This window comes from Apostichopus japonicus, chromosome 17 (genome assembly GCF_037975245.1).
Source record: "Apostichopus japonicus isolate 1M-3 chromosome 17, ASM3797524v1, whole genome shotgun sequence".
In the NCBI taxonomy this organism is placed as follows: Eukaryota; Metazoa; Echinodermata; class Holothuroidea; order Aspidochirotida; family Stichopodidae; genus Apostichopus; species Apostichopus japonicus.
In genome coordinates this window covers 207,018-228,086 of record NC_092577.1, presented here as the reverse complement: position 1 = coordinate 228,086, position 21,069 = coordinate 207,018, and the positions used below count along the sequence as shown (strand labels likewise).

General features: G+C 36.8%; 1 protein-coding gene across 4 annotated transcripts in view; it reads right to left on the bottom strand.

Moving 5' to 3' along the window:
- Positions 1–21,069, bottom strand: part of LOC139984291 (uncharacterized) — a 57,729-nt gene that overhangs the window by 17,614 nt on the left and 19,046 nt on the right. For all 4 annotated transcript variants that reach the window (XM_071998142.1, XM_071998140.1, XM_071998139.1 and 1 more), the window contains 5 exons: positions 17,924–18,010; positions 10,909–11,042; positions 10,149–10,335; positions 9,420–9,757; positions 6,367–6,495 (listed from right to left, as the gene is read on the bottom strand). In XM_071998142.1, coding sequence (XP_071854243.1) covers positions 6,367–6,495; positions 9,420–9,757; positions 10,149–10,335; positions 10,909–11,042; positions 17,924–18,010 — 875 coding nt within the window. The remainder of the gene's footprint in view (positions 1–6,366; positions 6,496–9,419; positions 9,758–10,148; positions 10,336–10,908; positions 11,043–17,923; positions 18,011–21,069) is intronic.

Sequence of the window (21,069 nt, the reverse complement as noted above, 5' to 3'; positions counted from 1 at the left end):
ACAGTAATCTAATCCAACTTAATTCTTACACAATATGGTAGTATAGCAAGTGTTGCAACCATCAAGGAACTGACAGTGTAACCCTTCTCTAAAATGGAGGACAGTTATAGAACTGATACAGTTAAGTAATCCAGTTAACTAATACAGTTAAGTAATCCAACTTAATTCTTACACAATATGGTAGTATAGCAAGTGTTGCAACCATCAAGGAACTGAAAGTGTAACCCTTCTCTAAAATGGAGGACAGTTATAGAACTGATACAGTTAAGTAATCCAGTTAACTAATACAGTTAAGTAATCCAACTTAATTCTTACACAATATGGTAGTATAGCAAGTGTTGCAACCATCAAGGAACTGAAAGTGTAACCCTTCTCTTAAATGGAGGACAGTTATAAAACTGATACAGTTAAGTAATCCAGTTAACTAATACAGTTAAGTAATCCAACTTAATTCTTACACAATATGGTAGTATAGCAAGTGTTGCAACCATCAAGGAACTGAAAGTGTAACCCTTCTCTTAAATGGAGGACAGTTATAGAACTGATACAGTTAAGTAATCCAGTTAACTAATACAGTTAGGTAATCCAACTTAATTCTTACACAATATGGTACTATAGCAAGTGTTGCAACCATCAAGGAACTGAAAGTGTAACCCTTCTCTTAAATGGAGGACAGTTATAGAACTGATACAGTTAAGTAATCCAGTTAACTAATACAGTTAAGTAATCCAACTTAATTCTTACACAATATGGTAGTATAGCAAGTGTTGCAACCATCAAGGAACTGAAAGTGTAACCCTTCTCTTAAATGGAGGACAGTTATAGAACTGATACAATTAAGTAATCCAGTTAACTAATACAGTTAAGTAATCCAACTTAATTCTTACACAATATGGTAGTATAGCAAGTGTTGCAACCATCAAGGAACTGAAAGTGTAACCCTTCTCTTAAATGGAGGACAGTTATAGAACTGATACAATTAAGTAATCCAGTTAACTAATACAGTTAAGTAATCCAACTTAATTCTTACACAATATGGTAGTATAGCAAGTGTTGCAACCATCAAGGAACTGAAAGTGTAACCCTTCTTTAAAATGGAGGACAGTTATAGAACTGATACAGTTAAGTAATCCAGTTAACTAATACAGTTAAGTAATCCAACTTAATTCTTACACAATATGGTAGTATAGCAAGTGTTACAACCACCAAGGAACTGAAAGTGTAACCCTTCTCTTAAATGGAGGACAGTTATAGAGCTGATACAGTTAAGTAATCCAGTTAACTAATACAGTTAAGTAATCCAACTTAATTCTTACACAATATGGTAGTATAGCAAGTGTTGCAACCATCAAGGAACTGAAAGTGTAACCCTTCTCTTAAATGGAGGACAGTTATAGAACTGATACAGTTAAGTAATCCAGTTAACTAATACAGTTAAGTAATCCAACTTAATTCTTACACAATATGGTAGTATAGCAAGTGTTACAACCACCAAGGAACTGAAAGTGTAACCCTTCTCTTAAATGGAGGACAGTTATAGAACTGATACAGTTAAGTAATCCAGTTAACTAATACAGTTAAGTAATCCAACTTAATTCTTACACAATATGGTAGTATAGCAAGTGTTGCAACCATCAAGGAACTGAAAGTGTAACCCTTCTCTAAAATGGAGGACAGTTATAGAACTGATACAGTTAAGTAATCCAGTTAACTAATACAGTTAAGTAATCCAACTTAATTCTTACACAATATGGTAGTATTGCAAGTGTTGCAACCATCAAGGAACTGAAAGTGTAACCCTTCTCTTAAATGGAGGACAGTTATAGAACTGATACAGTTAAGTAATCCAGTTAACTAATACAGTTAAGTAATCCAACTTAATTCTTACACAATATGGTAGTATAGCAAGTGTTACAACCATCAAGGAACTGAAAGTGTAACCCTTCTCTTAAATGGAGGACAGTTATAGAGCTGATACAGTTAAGTAATCCAGTTAACTAATACAGTTGAGTAATCCAACTTAATTCTTACACAATATGGTAGTATAGCAAGTGTTGCAACCATCAAGGAACTGAAAGTGTAACCCTTCTCTTAAATGGAGGACAGTTATAGAGCTGATACAGTTAAGTAATCCAGTTAACTAATACAGTTGAGTAATCCAACTTAATTCTTACACAATATGGTAGTATAGCAAGTGTTGCAACCATCAAGGAACTGAAAGTGTAACCCTTCTCTTAAATGGAGGACAGTTATAGAACTGATACAGTTAAGTAATCCAGTTAACTAATACAGTTAGGTAATCCAACTTAATTCTTACACAATATGGTACTATAGCAAGTGTTGCAACCATCAAGGAACTGAAAGTGTAACCCTTCTCTTAAATGGAGGACAGTTATAGAACTGATACAGTTAAGTAATCCAGTTAACTAATACAGTTAAGTAATCCAACTTAATTCTTACACAATATGGTAGTATAGCAAGTGTTGCAACCATCAAGGAACTGAAAGTGTAACCCTTCTCTTAAATGGAGGACAGTTATAGAACTGATACAATTAAGTAATCCAGTTAACTAATACAGTTAAGTAATCCAACTTAATTCTTACACAATATGGTAGTATAGCAAGTGTTGCAACCATCAAGGAACTGAAAGTGTAACCCTTCTCTAAAATGGAGGACAGTTATAGAACTGATACAGTTAAGTAATCCAGTTAACTAATACAGTTAAGTAATCCAACTTAATTCTTACACAATATGGTAGTATAGCAAGTGTTGCAACCACCAAGGAACTGAAAGTGTAACCCTTCTCTAAAATGGAGGACAGTTATAGTACTGATACAGTTAAGTGGCTGCAATCTACAGAAAAGTTGACAAACGGAAATAGTGCATGAATCTTTTATAGATTACTGTACATGTGTGGTACCAGGCTAGAGTTGGAAAAATGATTTCATGAACTGGGTATGTGGGAAACAAAGATATAACAACAGAATACTGTACATGTGTGGTATCTACAAGAATTGGACATTTTTGCACTGATTTGGGTGTGATATTGTAGCTGACTGGGGAAAAGCATCCAACTGATCAAAGATCAACTACTTAATCACTGAAACCATGATTTTATGATCCCTCTGACAAGGTTTAACAGCATCATACACAAAGTGTAAGAAATGTATGTTTTTAACTAACCTTTTACCGCCTTGATTATGTGAACTTTGGCATTTTATATTCATTGACTTGCAGTCTGATAAACCACATTGGTTATAGGATTTCGGCTATTCTATCATATGGGCATAATGGTTGTTTGACCTGTGAACCGTGACAGTATGACATCATAAGTCACCAAGGCACTATATCCCACACCCATGGATGCCCACCATGTTTGAAGGCAATGGGCATCAGGATTTGCTTGACACACTTTTCTTTTTCACACACATACACATCTTATCTTATTATCTTATAAGAAACAAAGATTCCTTTTGCCTCAATAACAGCCAGGAATCAATTACAACCAGGAATCAATAACAGCCAGGAATCAAAAACAGCCAGGAATCAAAAACACCTAAAACAAAATTCAAAGTATCAATCTGGTATTGAGCTTGTTGAATTACAAAACAAGAATAATTTCATAAATATTGAAGGTACTGTATAAACAAAGCCAGAAAAGGAGCAACAAATAGTGCATGATACTGTTAAAGAAAGAAACAACAAACAGTGAGTTTCTTAAAGGAACAAAGGGAAGTAACAGTTAATCATCAATCCCTATTTGAAACAAAGAGAATAAACAACCAACAGTGATTCTCTAATAGAAACAAAGAAACAAACAACCAACAAGGATTCTCTAATAGTAACAAAGAACAAACAACCAACAGTGATTCTCTAATAGAAACAAAGAAAGAAACAACCAACAGTGATTCTCTAATAGTAACAAAGAAACAAACAACCAACAGTGATTCTCTAATAGAAACAAAGAAACAAACAACCAACAGTGATTCTCTAAATAGAAACAAAGAAACAAACAACCAACAAGGATTCTCTAATAGTAACAAAGAAACAAACAACCAACAGTGATTCTCTAATAGAAACAAAGAAACAAACAACCAACAGTGATTCTCTAATAGAAACAAAGAAACAAACAACCAACAGTGATTCTCTAATAGAAACAAAGAAACAAACAACCAACAAGGATTCTCTAATAGTAACAAAGAAACAAACAACCAACAGTGATTCTCTAATAGAAACAAACAACCAACAGTGATTCTCTAATAGAAACAAAGAAACAAACAACCAACAAGGATTCTCTAATAGTAACAAAGAAACAAACAACCAACAGTGATTCTCTAATAGAAACAAAGAAACAAACAACCAACAGTGATTCTCTAATAGAAACAAAGAAACAAACAACCAACAGTGATTCTCTAATAGAAACAAAGAAACAAACAACCAACAAGGATTCTCTAATAGTAACAAAGAAACAAACAACCAACAGTGATTCTCTAATAGAAACAAAGAAACAAACAACCAACGAGGATTCTCTAATAGTAACAAAGAAACAAACAACCAACGAGGATTCTCTAATAGTAACAAAGAAACAAACAACCAACAGTGATTCTCTAATAGAAACAAAGAAACAAACAACCAACAGTGATTCTCTAATAGAAACAAAGAAACAAACAACCAACAGTGATTCTCTAACAGAAACAAAGAAACAAACAACCAACAAGGATTCTCTAATAGTAACAAAGAAACAAACAACCAACAAGGATTCTCTAATAGTAACAAAGAAACAAACAACCAACAGTGATTCTCTAACAGAAACAAAGAAACAAACAACCAACAGTGATTCTCTAATAGAAACAAAGAAACAAACAACCAACAGTGATTCTCTAACAGAAACAAAGAAACAAACAACCAACAAGGATTCTCTAATAGTAACAAAGAAACAAACAACCAACAAGGATTCTCTAATAGAAACAAACAACCAACAGTGATTCTCTAATAGTAACAAAGAAACAAACAACCAACAAGGATTCTCTAACAGAAACAAAGAAACAAACAACCAACAAGGATTCTCTAAAAGTAACAAAGAAACAAACAACCAACAGTGATTCTCTAATAGAAACAAAGAAACAAACAACCAACAGTGATTCTCTAATAGAAACAAAGAAACAAACAACCAACAAGGATTCTCTAAAAGTAACAAAGAAACAAACAACCAACAGTGATTCTCTAATAGAAACAAAGAAACAAACAACCAACGAGGATTCTCTAATAGTAACAAAGAAACAAACAACCAACGAGGATTCTCTAATAGTAACAAAGAAACAAACAACCAACAGTGATTCTCTAATAGAAACAAAGAAACAAACAACCAACAAGGATTCTCTAATAGAAACAAACAACCAACAAGGATTCTCTAATAGTAACAAAGAAACAAACAACCAACAAGGATTCTCTAATAGAAACAAACAACCAACAAGGATTCTCTAACAGAAACAAAGAAACAAACAACCAACAGTGATTCCCTAATAGTAACAAAGAAACAAACAACCAACAGTGATTCTCTAACAGAAACAAAGAAACAAACAACCAACAGTGATTCTCTAACAGAAACAAAGAAACAAACAACCAACAAGGATTCTCTAATAGAAACAAACAACCAACAAGGATTCTCTAACAGAAACAAAGAAACAAACAACCAACAGTGATTCCCTAATAGTAACAAAGAAACAAACAACCAACAGTGATTCTCTAACAGAAACAAAGAAACAAACAACCAACAGTGATTCTCTAACAGAAACAAAGAAACAAACAACCAACAAGGATTCTCTAAAAGTAACAAAGAAACAAACAACCAACAGTGATTCTCTAATAGAAACAAAGAAACAAACAACCAACAGTGATTCTCTAACAGAAACAAAGAAACAAACAACCAACAGTGATTCTCTAACAGAAACAAAGAAACAAACAACCAACAAGGATTCTCTAATAGTAACAAAGAAACAAACAACCAACAGTGATTCTCTAACAGAAACAAAGAAACAAACAACCAACAAGGATTCTCTAAAAGTAACAAAGAAACAAACAACCAACAGTGATTCTCTAATAGTAACAAAGAAACAAACAACCAACAAGGATTCTCTAATAGAAACAAACAAACAACAGTGATTAATAAAAGCCAAGAAACAAACATCAATTGTCAGTACTGCAACATCTAGCACACAGTGACAAGTAGTATGCTATGAGAACAAGCATTTGTTGAGAAATGGTACTAGAACCTGGGATTATCTTTTATGAACTGATTTTCTTGCTAATGTGATTGAAAAGAACTGTTAGGTTGGAAATATTTGCTAACTATATAGCAGCTCCTACCTGATGGATTGAGTGACACTGAAGACAGTATAGAATGCCCCACATGTAACAGCTGCACTGGATACAAATGGCCACTGTTGTCTCTCAAAAGGTGTGAGGTTTTACAAATATTCCAAATGGCAACAGTTCCTGTGAAAATGAGTACAACTTGTTTAAAAACAATTTTTTATCAGTTCCAAAATATTTTGGGTATATTTATAACTTACATGAAACCTGACACCCATAAAATAGGACAGCAATTTAAAACATGGTACAGATGATGATATGCTACAATAGTAAGATAACTAATAGACTATGATGTAGCGACATTAGGTCACACAGGTAACTTTTACACTATGATCTAGTTATACTAGGAAAGTAAGATAACTTATATGCATACTTAACTTGTACAATATGATGTAGCTTTTCAAGGCCAGATAGTTAACTTGTACAATATGATGTAGCTTTTCAAGGCCAGAGAGTTCACAAGCTATCTTGAGGGTATGTCATGAGTTAGGTTGAAAGCTACATCAGGCTTAATGAACTAACCATGAGGTTTCAGGTCTAGATTGAAGCCAGGCTATGCAAAGAGAGTAACTTTGTTTTAGTTTGGAGTCCATTAAACTATACAGATAAAGAGACTTGTACGACTTAGCTTAAACCTAGCTAGCTAGAGAATAGACCAGGGTTATCATTAGAGGCAATCAGACTACACACTAAAAAACAAATAGTTTAGAGTGGAATGAAGTTATCTAGGGAGAAGATAATTGTTTTGAATACAGGCTGCCAGGTAAATAGACAGAGAGATTTGCACAGGTTAGATTGAAGCCAGGCTATCCACACAGAGTAAACTATGGCTAAGTTTGGAGACTGACAGACTATACAAAGAAACTAGAATATAATCAATAGAAATCTAGCTATCCAGAGAGTAGACTATGGTTTAGTTTGGAGACTGACAGACTATACAAAGAAACTAGAATATAATCAATAGAAATCTAGCTATCCAGAGAGTACACTATGGTTTAGTTTGGAGACTGACAGACTATACAAAGAAACTAGAATATAATCAATAGAAGTCTAGCTATCCAGAGAGTACACTATGGCTAAGTTTGGAGACTGACAGACTATACAAAGAAACTAGAATATAATCAATAGAAGTCTAGCTATCCAGAGAGTAGACTATGGCTAAGTTTGGAGACTGACAGACTATACAAAGAAACTAGAATATAATCAATAGAAGTCTAGCTATCCAGAGAGTAGACTATGGTTTAGTTTGGAGACTGTCAGACTATACAAAGAAACTAGAATATAATCAATAGAAGTCTAACTATCCAGAGAGTAGACTATGGCTAAGTTTGGAGACTGACAGACTATACAAAGAAACTAGAATATAATCAATGGAAGTCTAGCTATCCAGAGAGTAGACTGTGGTTTAGTTTGGAGACTGACAGACTATACAAAGAAACTAGAATATAATCAATAGAAATCTAGCTATCCAGAGAGTAGACTATGGTTTAGTTTGGAGACTGACAGACTATACAAAGAAACTAGAATATAATCAATAGAAATCTAGCTATCCAGAGAGTAGACTATGGCTAAGTTTGGAGACTGACAGACTATACAAAGAAACTAGAATATAATCAATAGAAATCTAGCTATCCAGAGAGTAGACTATGGCTAAGTTTGGAGACTGACAGACTATACAAAGAAACTAGAATATAATCAATAGAAATCTAGCTATCCAGAGAGTAGACTATGGCTAAGTTTGGAGACTGACAGACTATACAAAGAAACTAGAATAGAATCAATAGAAATCTAGCTATCCAGAGAGTAGACTATGGCTAAGTTTGGAGACTGACAGACTATACAAAGAAACTAGAATAGAATCAATAGAAATCTAGCTATCCAGAGAGTAGACTATGGCTAAGTTTGGAGACTGACAGACTATACAAAGAAACTAGAATAGAATCAATAGAAATCTAGCTATCCAGAGAGTAGACTATGGTTTAGTTTTGGAGGCTGTCAGACTATACAAAGAAACTAGAATATAATCAATAGAAATCTAGCTATCCAGAGAGTAGACTATGGTTTAGTTTTGGAGGCTGTCAGACTATACAAAGAAACTAGAATATAATCAATAGAAATCTAGCTATACAGAGAGTAGACTATGGTTTAGTTTGGAGACTGACAGACTATACAAAGAAACTAGAATATAATCAATAGAAGTCTAACTATCCAGAGAGTAGACTATGGCTAAGTTTGGAGACTGACAGACTATACAAAGAAACTAGAATATAATCAATAGAAATCTAGCTATCCAGAGAGTAGACTATGGCTAAGTTTGGAGACTGACAGACTATACAAAGAAACTAGAATATAATCAATAGAAATCTAGCTATCCAGAGAGTAGACTATGGCTAAGTTTGGAGACTGACAGACTATACAAAGAAACTAGAATATAATCAATAGAAGTCTAGCTATCCAGAGAGTAGACTATGGTTTAGTTTGGAGACTGACAGACTATACAAAGAAACTAGAATAGAATCAATAGAAATCTAGCTATCCAGAGAGTAGACTATGGTTTAGTTTTGGAGGCTGACAGACTATACAAAGAAACTAGAATATAATCAATAGAAGTCTAGCTATCCAGAGAGTAGACTATGGTTTAGTTTGGAGACTGACAGACTATACAAAGAAACTAGAATATAATCAATAGAAGTCTAGCTATCCAGAGAGTAGACTATGGCTAAGTTTGGAGACTGACAGACTATACAAAGAAACTAGAATATAATCAATAGAAATCTAGCTATCCAGAGAGTAGACTATGGTTTAGTTTTGGAGGCTGACAGACTATACAAAGAAACTAGAATAGAATCAATAGAAATCTAGCTATCCAGAGAGTAGACTGTGGTTTAGTTTTGGAGGCCATCAGGTTAGTCTAATAGAATAAGAGATGAGCAAACAAAACAGGCTATCCCATCAGAGATTATATTAACATTAGAGACATCAGCTATACAAACTCAAAATTCTGCTTGACAGAATAATGGCTATTACCAAACTGAAGCATAAATTACCATTGCCAAAACCAGCTGCTATCTTAGCATGACCTTTTTGTCTTGACCAGTCCAAACATAAGCACTGTCCAAACCAGTGGTCACTTCTAGATGGTTTAAAGATTGCTATCGGGCTTGGCCGATAAATTGCTTGCCGACAGCCATCAAGGAGAGGAACAGCATATATTACAATACATCCAACCGAACAAGCAGCTCCCAGAAGCCCAAGACGGGGAAGATCTTTACCACCAGAGGTATTGCCAGGGATCTGGTAACCCCCTGATGGACACCACTGGAGAGCATTGGTGTACCCAAAGTCATGTGCAATGCCTAGAACCATTTCAGGCTGAGGCTGAATTCTGCAAAAAAGATAATAATGTAAAGTAAAAACACATGATGTACACTTACAGAGAAACAGAAGGGTCATCATTATGTATTGCTCTTGCTGGGGCAAACTTTTATTGCAGAAGTTTCTAAGAAGTGTATTAATTTACAAAGGTCATTTAATCTGAAGAATGCTTTTAGTTATCATGACCTCAGATACCCTGTTTAGTTTAATGGGTTGGATTCCTTCACATAAGTGACATTTCAGACATCCTTGCTCATTTATTACTGTACATTTTTGACCAGTGGAAAAACACTTCTCTCTGCTTCCTGCTACTACACAACTACTTTCTTGAATAATTACTTGACAAAACATTTATGATCTTAACAAAGACGTCACAGCTCAGGTACATGCATTTTGAGTACCTGTTCTGTATGTTACTGAGGTCCCAAATTTGTATGAGTCCAGGGCATGGTTCAACTTCATCATAGAATTGGCACTGGTCCATGTCCCTGTAACAGCTAATGGCTACATACTCGTTAAGGACATCATTAGGCATCGGACACCAATCCATAGCCCATGCTGGCCCACCAACAAAGAAAACAGGAAGTCCTACAGGAAAGAACAGGAAACCTTGAAAGAGTAATCAAGCACCAAGAAGTCTATTTGAAAAGGATTTTGCCATTAATTTCTTTCTACACATATTATTCTGTGCTATTGAAAGGAGGCAAAACAGGAAACAAAGTACCATTAAGTCCGCAGTAACAGCCTTCCACACTCATTGACAAAATAAAATAAGTCTGAAAAAATGTAAACTGGAAGTTACCAAAATGTTAGCTTGCATAGTATTACCAGCACCTGTTTGCTTGCATCTAACAAGATGACCTCCAACTATGACATAATTACTAAACATAGCATCATTTCCACTTTTCTCAATCCGGAGGGAAGAATGAATCATAGATTTTTGTAGATTCACTAGGTTTGTTAGTATAGAAGAATTATGGCTCTCCACAAAATGCATACACAAATAGAGTTAGGCTTGAAGTTCTGAGGTACAAATGAACAATTTTATTATTCACCCAAGTAATATTGAGTTTACTATCACTTTCCACTCCAACATTTCCTGTTATTCTCCCCCCCCCCACCCTCCCCCCATCCAATCTGTTATATGTTAATTCATTGTACCTTTGTCTTCTGAAAGAGCTCCATAAAGGGGTAACGTCTGAACATCACCTCTCTTGCTTGTCTTTTCTCCTTTGCACTGTTCAAGAACAAAGGAACACGATTCTTTCGTCCAGGGCTGGTATTTGTAAGCTGACCTGAGGATGCATAGTCTGAACATTAATAACAGTTTGTAGATATTCTGCAGGTCATAATATACATCATCCTACCAATGGTAACATTAATAACAGTTTGTAGATATTCTGCAGGTCATAATATACATCATCCTACCAATAGTAGAGAGGAATGAATAAAACTCAATATGCACAACCCTAATATACATCATCCTACCAATAGTAGAGAGGAATGAATAATACTCAATACGTACAACCCAAATATACATCAACCTAACAATAAGTAGAGGAATAAATAAAACTCAATATGTACAACCCTAATATACATCATCCTACCAATAGTAGAGAGAAACAGATAAAACTCAATGTGCACAACCCTAATATACATCAACCTAACAATAAGTAGAGAGGAACGGATAAAACTCAATATGTACAACCCTAATATATGTCATACTACCAATAGTAGAGAGAAACAGATAAAACTCAATACGTACAACCCTAATAAACATCAACCTAACAATAAGTTAAGAGGAACGGATGAACTCAAATTGTACAACCCTAATATACATCAACCTAACAATAAGTAGAGAGGAACGGATAAAACTCAATATGTACAACCCTAATATATGTCACCCTACCAATAGTAGAGAGGAACGGATAAAACTCAATATGAACAACCCTAATATACGTCATCCTACCAATATGTAGAGAGGAACGGATAAAACTCAATATGTACAACCCGAATATATGTCACCCTACCAATAAGTAGAGAGGAATGAATAAAACTCAATACGTACAACCCTAATATACATCAACCTAACAATATGTAAAGAGGAACGGATGAAACTCAATATGTACAACCCTAAAATACATCAACCTACCAATAAGTAGAGAGGAACGGATAAAACTCAATATGTACAACCCTAATATATGTCACCCTACCAATAAGTAGAGAGGAACATATAAAACTCAATATGTACAACCTTAATATACATCAACCTACCAATAAGTAGAGAGGAACAGATAAAACTCAATATGTACAACCCTAATATACATCATCCTACCAATAGTAGAGAGAAACAGATAAAACTCATTATGCACAACCCTAATATACATCAACCTAACAATAAGTAGAGAGGTGTGTAAAAGTAAGTTGGCCTGACGTTTCGATCCTAGCAGGATCTTCTTCAGAGGCTAAATGACAAGTTACAGTAACAGAGGGGACAAAAACACGCACAGAATACAGACAGGTTAATGAGCACGGTGAACACAATGAGATGGATGAAAGGGGATTATAAGTAGAAAGCAACAGGAGAAGAGGAGAGGAAGGAGATAAACTGTGGAGGGACAAAGAGAGGATTAAAGGCACAGGGTAAGGAATAAACTGGAGAGGGACAAAGACAGAAAGGTGTGAAGAAAAATGGAGGGGAAGAGAGCTGTGAGAAGAAGAGTGAAAGGGGGGGGGGGAGGGAGAAAGGGGAGAAGGAGTAGGGAACAGAGGAAAGTTAGTCATGTCCTTCCTGAATGTTCAGCCCATGAGGTTGAATGGTACGAAGGCGTTGCATCCAGAGCCTCTCTCTGCTGATTCGTACAAGGTCAGGACGGCTACCTAAGGATTCAATCCCCTGTAGGGACATGTCGTTAATGGTATGGTTGGGAAGGTTAAAATGTTCTCCAACTGGGGTCTCAGTCTTCATGGTGTTGACTGTGGATCTGTGACCATAGAATCGCTTCTTGAGGGTGGTTTTGGTTTCGCCAACATACTGGATGCCGCAAACTCTACAAGAGATCAGATAGATGACATTGGTGGTAGTGCAAGTGATGTGACCCTTAGTCTTGTGTGTGAGTTGCATGCTGTGGCTGGTGATGGAATTGGATTCAACAATGTGGTGGCTGCAGACGATGCATCTCGAAGTACGATCACATTTGAAGGTCCCATGCTGAATGGGTGTGGGGTTAGAAGTTAGAGGTGGAACAGCAGCACGTACAAGAAGGTCTCGTAGGTTGCGTGGTCGCCTGTAGGCGATGATGGGTTTTTCAGGGACGGCTCGTTGGAGTCTATCTGAAGTGAGGAGAATGTTGTGGTTGTTAGAGGTGATTTTCTGAAGGGGAGGAAGATTTGGGTGGAAAGTAACAACCAGGGGCAGCTTGTTGTCGCAATCTCGTCCCTTTTTGTCCTTCACTGCCAAAGTAGATGATCTGGAAAGGGAGCGGACTCTCTGAATGGCTTCACGCACCCTTCTGGCACTATGGCCCCTGGCAATAAGGTGTTTTTCCAAAGCATCTGTATGGCGAATGAAAGAGGAATTGTTAGAGCAAATGCGACGAAGACGAAGTGCTTGACTGTAGGCAATTCCAGACTTGCAGTGACGGGGATGGCAGCTTGAAGAATGGAGATACTGGTGTGTGTCTGTGGGCTTGGTGTATAAGTCTGTAGAGAGAGAACCGTGTTCCTTGCGAACAGTCACATCGAGAAAGTTAACCTGTTGGTGAGAGTAATCAGAGGTGAATTTGATGGTGCTGTGGAAAGAATTGATGTGATGGATGAAGGTGAGCAGGCTATCCTCATCACTGGTCCAAATGAAGAAGATGTCATCAATGTAGCGCCACCAGATAAGGGGACGGCAGGGAGCCGTACTGAGCATGCGTTCTTCAAGGCTAGACATAAACAGACATGCAAAGGAAGGAGCCATCCTGGTTCCCATGGCAGTCCCGTGTCTTTGAAGGTAATGCTTGTCCATGAACGTGAAGTTGTTTTTGGTGAGAACCTGTTGCATGAGAGCTTTGATGTCAGAGATGGGTGGACAAGGGTGGACCTTCTTAGACAGGGCTGCACACGTGGCTGCGATACCTTCAGCATGAGGGATGTTAGTGTACAGAGAAGTGACGTCAAAAGTACCGATGATGGCTGTACTGGGGATTTGGTTTTTGATATCTTCAAGTTTCCTGAGGAAATCTGGAGTGTCATGGATATAAGAATTAATCTGAGGAACAAGAGGTTTGATGAAGTGGTCCACAAACAAGGATATAATTTGAAGAGTAGAGAGAAACAGATAAAACTCAATATGCACAACCCTAATATACATCAACCTACCAATAAGTAGAGAGGAATGAATAAAACTCAATATGTACAACCCTAATATACATCAACCTACCATTAGTAGAGAGAAGCAGATAAAACTCAATACGTACAACCCTAATATACATCAACCTACCAATAAGTAGAGAGGAATGAATAAAACTCAATATGTACAACCCTAATATACATCAACCTACCAATAAGTAGAGAGGAACAGATAAAACTCAATATGCGCAACCCTAATATCCATCAACCTATCAATACGTAGAGAGGAACGGATAAAACTCAATATGTACAACCCTAATATATGTTACCCTACCAATAAGTAGAGAGGAACAGATAAAACTCAATATGTACAACCCTAATATACATCACCCTACCAATATGTAGAGAGAAACAGATAAAACTCAATATGCACAACCCTAATATTCATCAACCTACCAATAACTAGAGAGGAACGGATAAAACTCAAATATGTACAACCCTAATATATGTCACCCTACCAATAAGTAGAGAGGAACAGATAAAACTCAATATGTACAACCCTAATATACATCAACCTACCAATAAGTAGAGAGGAACAGATAAAACTCAATATGTACAACCCTAATATACATCAACCTACCAATAAGTAGAGAGGAACAGATAAAACTCAATATGTACAACCCTAATATACATCAACCTAACAATAAGTAGAGAGGAACAGATAAAACTCAATATGTACAACCCTAATATACATCAACCTACCAATAGTAGAGAGGAACGGATAAAACTCAATATGTACAACCCTAATATACATCAACCTACCAATAGTAGAGAGGAACGGATAAAACTCAATATGTACAACCCTAATATACATCAACCTACCAATAAGTAGAGAGGAACGGATAAAACTCAATATGTACAACCCTAATATACATCAACCTAACAAGAGTAGAGAGAAACGGATAAAACTCAATATGTACAACCCTAATATACATCAACCTAACAAGAGTAGAGAGAAACAGATAAAACTCAATATGTACAACCCTAATATACATCAACCTACCAATAGTAGAGAGGAACGGATAAAACTCAATATGTACAACCCTAATATACATCAACCTACCAATAAGTAGAGAGGAACAGATAAAACTCAATATGTACAACCCTAATATACATCAACCTACCAATAAGTAGAGAGGAACAGATAAAACTCAATATGTACAACCCTAATATACATCAACCTACCAATAAGTAGAGAGGAACGGATAAAACTCAATATGTACAACCTTAATATACATCAACCTACCAATAAGTAGAGAGGAACAGATAAAACTCAATATGTACAACCCTAATATACATCAACCTACCAATAAGTCGAGAGGAAGGGATAAAACTCAATATGTACAACCCTAATATACATCACCCACAATAAGTAGAGAGGAACAGATAAAACTCAATATGTACAACCCTAATATACATCAACCTACCAATAAGTAGAGAGGAACAGATAAAACTCAATATGTACAACCCTAGTATACATCAACCTACCAATAAGTAGAGAGGAACGGATAAAACTCAATATGTACAACCCTAATATACATCAACCTACCAATAAGTAGAGAGGAACAGATAAAACTCAATATGCACAACCCTAATATCCATCAACCTACCAATAAGTAGAGAGGAACGGATAAAACTCAATATGCACAACCCTAATATACATCAACCTACCAATAAGTAGAGAGGAACGGATAAAACTCAATATGTACAACCCTAATATACATCAACCTATCAATAGGTAGAGAGGAACGGATAAAACTCAATATGTACAACCCTAATATACATCACCCTACCAATAAGTAGAGAGGAACAGATAAAACTCAATATGTGCAACCTCTGCTTGGAGTAGACAGTCATGGAAACCTCACTTATTTATAGACCTGTGGGAATAGACTTATGGCTGCTTGGAGTAGACAGTCATGCAAACCTCACTTATTTATAGACCTGTGGGAATAGACTTATGGCTGCTTGGAGTAGACAGTCATGCAAACCTCACTTATTTATAGACCTGTGGGAATAGACTAATGACTGCTTGGAGTAGACAGTCATGCAAATCTCACTTATTTATAGACCTGTGGGAATAGACTTATGACTGCTTGGAGTAGACAGTCAAGCAAACCTCACTTATTTATAGACCTGTGGGAATAGACTAATGACTGCTTGGAGTAGACAGTCATGCAAACCTCACCTATTTATAGACCTGTGGGAATAGACTTATGACTGCTTGGAGTAGACAGTCATGGAAACCTCACTTATTTATAGACCTGTGGGAATAGACTTATGGCTGCTTGGAGTAGACAGTCATGCAAGCCTCACCTATTTATAGACCTGTGGGAATAGACTTATGACTGCTTGGAGTAGACAGTCATGCAAACCTCACTTATCTATAGACCTGTGGGAATAGACTCATGACTGCTTGGAGTAGACAGTCATGCAAACCTCACTTATTTATAGACCTGTGTGAATAGACTCATGGCTGCTTGGAGTAGACAGTCATGCAAACCTCACTTATTTATAGACCTGTGGGAATAGACTTATGGCTGCTTGGAGTAGACAGTCATGCAAACCTCACTTATTTATAGACCTGTGGGATTAGACTTATGACTGCTTGGAGTAGACAGTCATGCAAACCTCACTTATATATAGATCTGTGGGAATAGACTTATGGCTGCTTGGAGTAGACAGTCATGCAAGCCTCACCTATTTATAGACCTGTGGGAATAGACTTATGGCTGCTTGGAGTAGACAGTCATGCAAGCCTCACTTATATATAGACCTGTGGGAATAGACTTATGGCTGCTTGGAGTAGACAGTCATGCAAGCCTCACTTATTTATAGACCTGTGGGAATAGACTTATGGCTGCTTGGAATAGACAGTCATGCAAACCTCACTTATTTATAGACCTGTGGGAATAGACTTATGACTGCTTGGAGTAGACAGTCATGCAAGCCTCACCTATTTATAGACCTGTGGGAATAGACTGATGGCTGCTTGGAGTAGACAGTCATGCAAACCTCACTTATCTATAGACCTGTGGTAATAGACTTATGGCTGCTTGGAGTAGACAGTCATGGAAGCCTCACTTATTTATAGACCTGTGGGAATAGACTAATGACTGCTTGGAGTAGACAGTCATGCAAGCCTCACTTATATATAGACCTGTGGGAATAGACTAATGACTGCTTGGAATAGACAGTCATGCAAACCTCACTTATTTATAGACCTGTGGGAATAGACTTATGGCTGCTTGGAGTAGACAGTCATGCAAGCCTCACCTATTTATAGACCTGTGGGAATAGACTAATGACTGCTTGGAATAGACAGTCATGCAAACCTCACTTATTTATAGACCTGTGGGAATAGACTTATGGCTGCTTGGAGTAGACAGTCATGCAAGCCTCACCTATTTATAGACCTGTGGGAATAGACTAATGACTGCTTGGAGTAGACAGTCATGCAAACCACTTATTTATAGACCTGTGGGAATAGACTAATGACTGCTTGGAATAGACAGTCATGCAAACCTCACTTATTTATAGACCTGTGGGAATAGACTAATGACTGCTTGGAATAGACAGTCATGCAAACCTCACTTATTTATAGACCTGTGGGAATAGACTTATGGCTGCTTGGAGTAGACAGTCATGCAAACCTCACTTATTTATAGACCTGTGGGAATAGACTAATGACTGCTTGGAGTAGACAGTCATGCAAACCTCACTTATATATAGACCTGTGGGAATAGACTTATGGCTGCTTGGAGTAGACAGTCATGCAAACCTTTCTGATAATTCTATCCACTCTGTCGGATCCACTTTCCATTCATGGAAGAGACTTTCATGACCTGGACAGTATGATAGTTTACGGCTGTGTAAAGAAAGAAAGAATGAGAACATGTTGATGTATTTCAGCTAATCATGAAAGATTATCCTCCCCCTGCACAGTAGTAGCAAAGGTTAATATCAAAATGGATAGTCAGGAAATGTGCCTGAGATGTTGGAGTAGTCAGAAGTGTTTGCTGCTGGGATAAAGATATTTACCAATTTACTACCGAGAGCCCCAACTTTATTCTACAAAGCCTATATATACACTTTACACCTTTTGCACCAAAATGCCTCCTGGAAGACCAAAAGGTAGCCTAAGAAAGAAAAAAGATCAGGAGTCTGTGACACAACCCTGTGTAGGGCAGAGCCTAGACTCCAGCCTAATGCACCAGCGGCTAGGTGAGTCGGACTCAGACACATACTGTAAGGCAAAAATTTGGTAAGGGATTTTAACCTTACAACAGAACGATTGCGGAAAACCTTCCTTAAAGAGGTACAGTCTTTACAGGATGACTTTAACAAGGCAATTCTAGACTTGCGAGAGGAAACAACAATCTAAAAAAAAAGGCGTGACAATCTCGAGGAGAAAGTGAACCAACTTGTCGATGAAAAAGATCTTCATGCCGCCCAAATTAACAAACGAGAACGTTTCTCCAGGAGAAATAATTTACGTATTGTTGGATTGAAACCACTCAGGGAGAGGACTGTATCGACATGGCGTCGAAACTCTTCGAGGAAGTCAGAATTAGTGCTTGTAAGATTGAAAGGGCGCACGGGGACGGCAAACTGGTAAGAGGAAGGGACATACACCTCCTAGTGAAGGTCTCTTTTTTCCAGGATAAGATTAACATTTTAAAGAAAGCTAGACAGGCCATATCAACTAAAGATTATTATATACTAGACGATTTCCCTACGACCGACTTGAAGGAGTAGAGGAAGTGGGCCTCGCAAGTTCAAGAATTGTACCAGAATGGAGTGCGCTTGAGATTCTCTTGGGGTTGTTGGAGGGGCAGAGAAGGGAAGCCATATTTATTCAAGTAACTTCACATATGTATTGCATTAAAGCCATCTCCTTTTTTCCAGAACCTTTGCTGTCCTAATCCTCTTAGTAGTGAACACGCCAAGGTTTGTGATGGCGAGCTTTCAAAGGAGGAATGTAGTAATGCTTTATTTACTTTTAAAGATAATAAGATCCCATGGAGTGATGGCAAAACAGCTGAATTTCATAAGTTTTTTTGGCCAATTATATCAAATCTGGTTACGAATTCGCGCAATCTTTCTTACAATCATGACACCTTGTCACAGGAACAGTCTTGTGGCATCATCACTCTTCTGCCCAAACCAAATAAGGATCTTGCTTTAGTTAAAAATTACTGTCCCATCAGTCTGCTGAACGTAGACTATTAAAATTTTTTCGAAGGCCCTAGCTTTTAGAATTAAATATGTCATCAATAAATTAATCGGTCCAAATCAAACAGGGTTTATTAAGGGTCACTCCATTGGAGAAAATATTCGTTGTATTTTAAATGCGATTGATTATATGGATACCATGTCGACTCCAGGGTGCTTAGTGTTTGTTGACTTTGAGAAAGCGTTTGATAAGTTAGAATTGGAATTTGTGTTTAAAACTCTGAGTTTTTTCAAGTTCGGGAATGACTTTTCTCGCTGGATTCGTACTTTATATCTCACCGCCACTGCTTGTGTGTGTAACAATGCTTTTTCTTGCCATTCGTTCCCTATTTTCAGGGGAGTTAGACAGGGTTGCCAATTAAGCCTGTACATTTTTATTTTATGTGCCGATGTTTTTGCATTAAAAATTTTGAGTAGTCAAGTTATTAAAGGTATTACAATTGACAACAATGAAATTCGTATTCTCCAGTATGCTGACGACACGACGCTTTTCCTTGAGGGGAGTGAAGCCTCTTTGGTTGAAAGAGTTACAATTTTTAAGCTTCTTGAGAGTACTTCAGGGCTAAGTGTAAACTATGACAACTCCTATTTATCCCTTGGGTCCTTTTATAAGGAGAAAACCAAACTTCTTTGACATGTATTCCTTTAAATGGACAACTGGTCCAATTACTGTGTTACTTGTTACTTTGAAGAGGGGAGATGAGAGTCTTTCCCAGCTTAATTTTATTCCCCGACTCTCACGTCTTAAAGGCATTCTTCGTATGTGGTCACAGCGCGACCTTACTCCTATCGGCAAGATAACGTTGATCAAGTCTATTGCCCTTTCTAAGTTGGTGTTTTTTTTCAAGTTCTTCCTAACCCCCCTCTTCATTTTATTAAGAGCCTCAAGTCAATTTTCTTCAATTGTATTTGGTCTGGCATGCCGGATAAAGTTCAGCGTAGTACGATGATAAATCCTATTGCTAAAGGTGGTTTAAATGTTACTCATATTTCTAGCTTTATCCATAGCTTGAAGTGCACATGGGTAAAACGTTATGTCGGTTGCAAATACATTCATTGGGCTAAGTTTTTTATATTTTTATCTAAGAAAATATGGCGGGTCCTTCCTTTTTCACTGTAATTTTCATAAAAATGACGTAAAAACCCGCAATGTTTTCATTGACGAAATTTGTCATGCTTGGGCAAGTTGTAATTTCTGCGTCCCAAGTGGTTCTTATAAGAAGCAGATCTTATGGAATAATTCTAATATTAAAATAAATAATTCGATTACATTTTATGAGTCATGGTATGGGAAAGGTATTGTTTGTATAAAAGACCTCTTTAATGATAACAAGGAGCTATTGAGTTTTCAGCTTTTTAAGAGTAATTTACGTTGCTCCTTTTTGCAACATTACAGTATTATTCATGCTATTCCTGGTGAATGGAAACAAGAAGTAAATAACAATCTTCATGAGAATAGGGAGGGCTCAAAGTTCAAATGAATTATATTCTCTACTGACAATGTTTTCATGTTCAAATACGTAGGTGTAAGATAAGGTATAAAATTTCTATTTGCTTTTGTTTCTTTCATTAACTTGTTAATAACTTCATATAATTAACATCACAACTAACAGTGCACTGCTGCCGCTGCTTATGCTTGCTCTCCACCTCTAGTGGATCAGACTGTGTAAATATCCAATTTAGCTCTTAAAC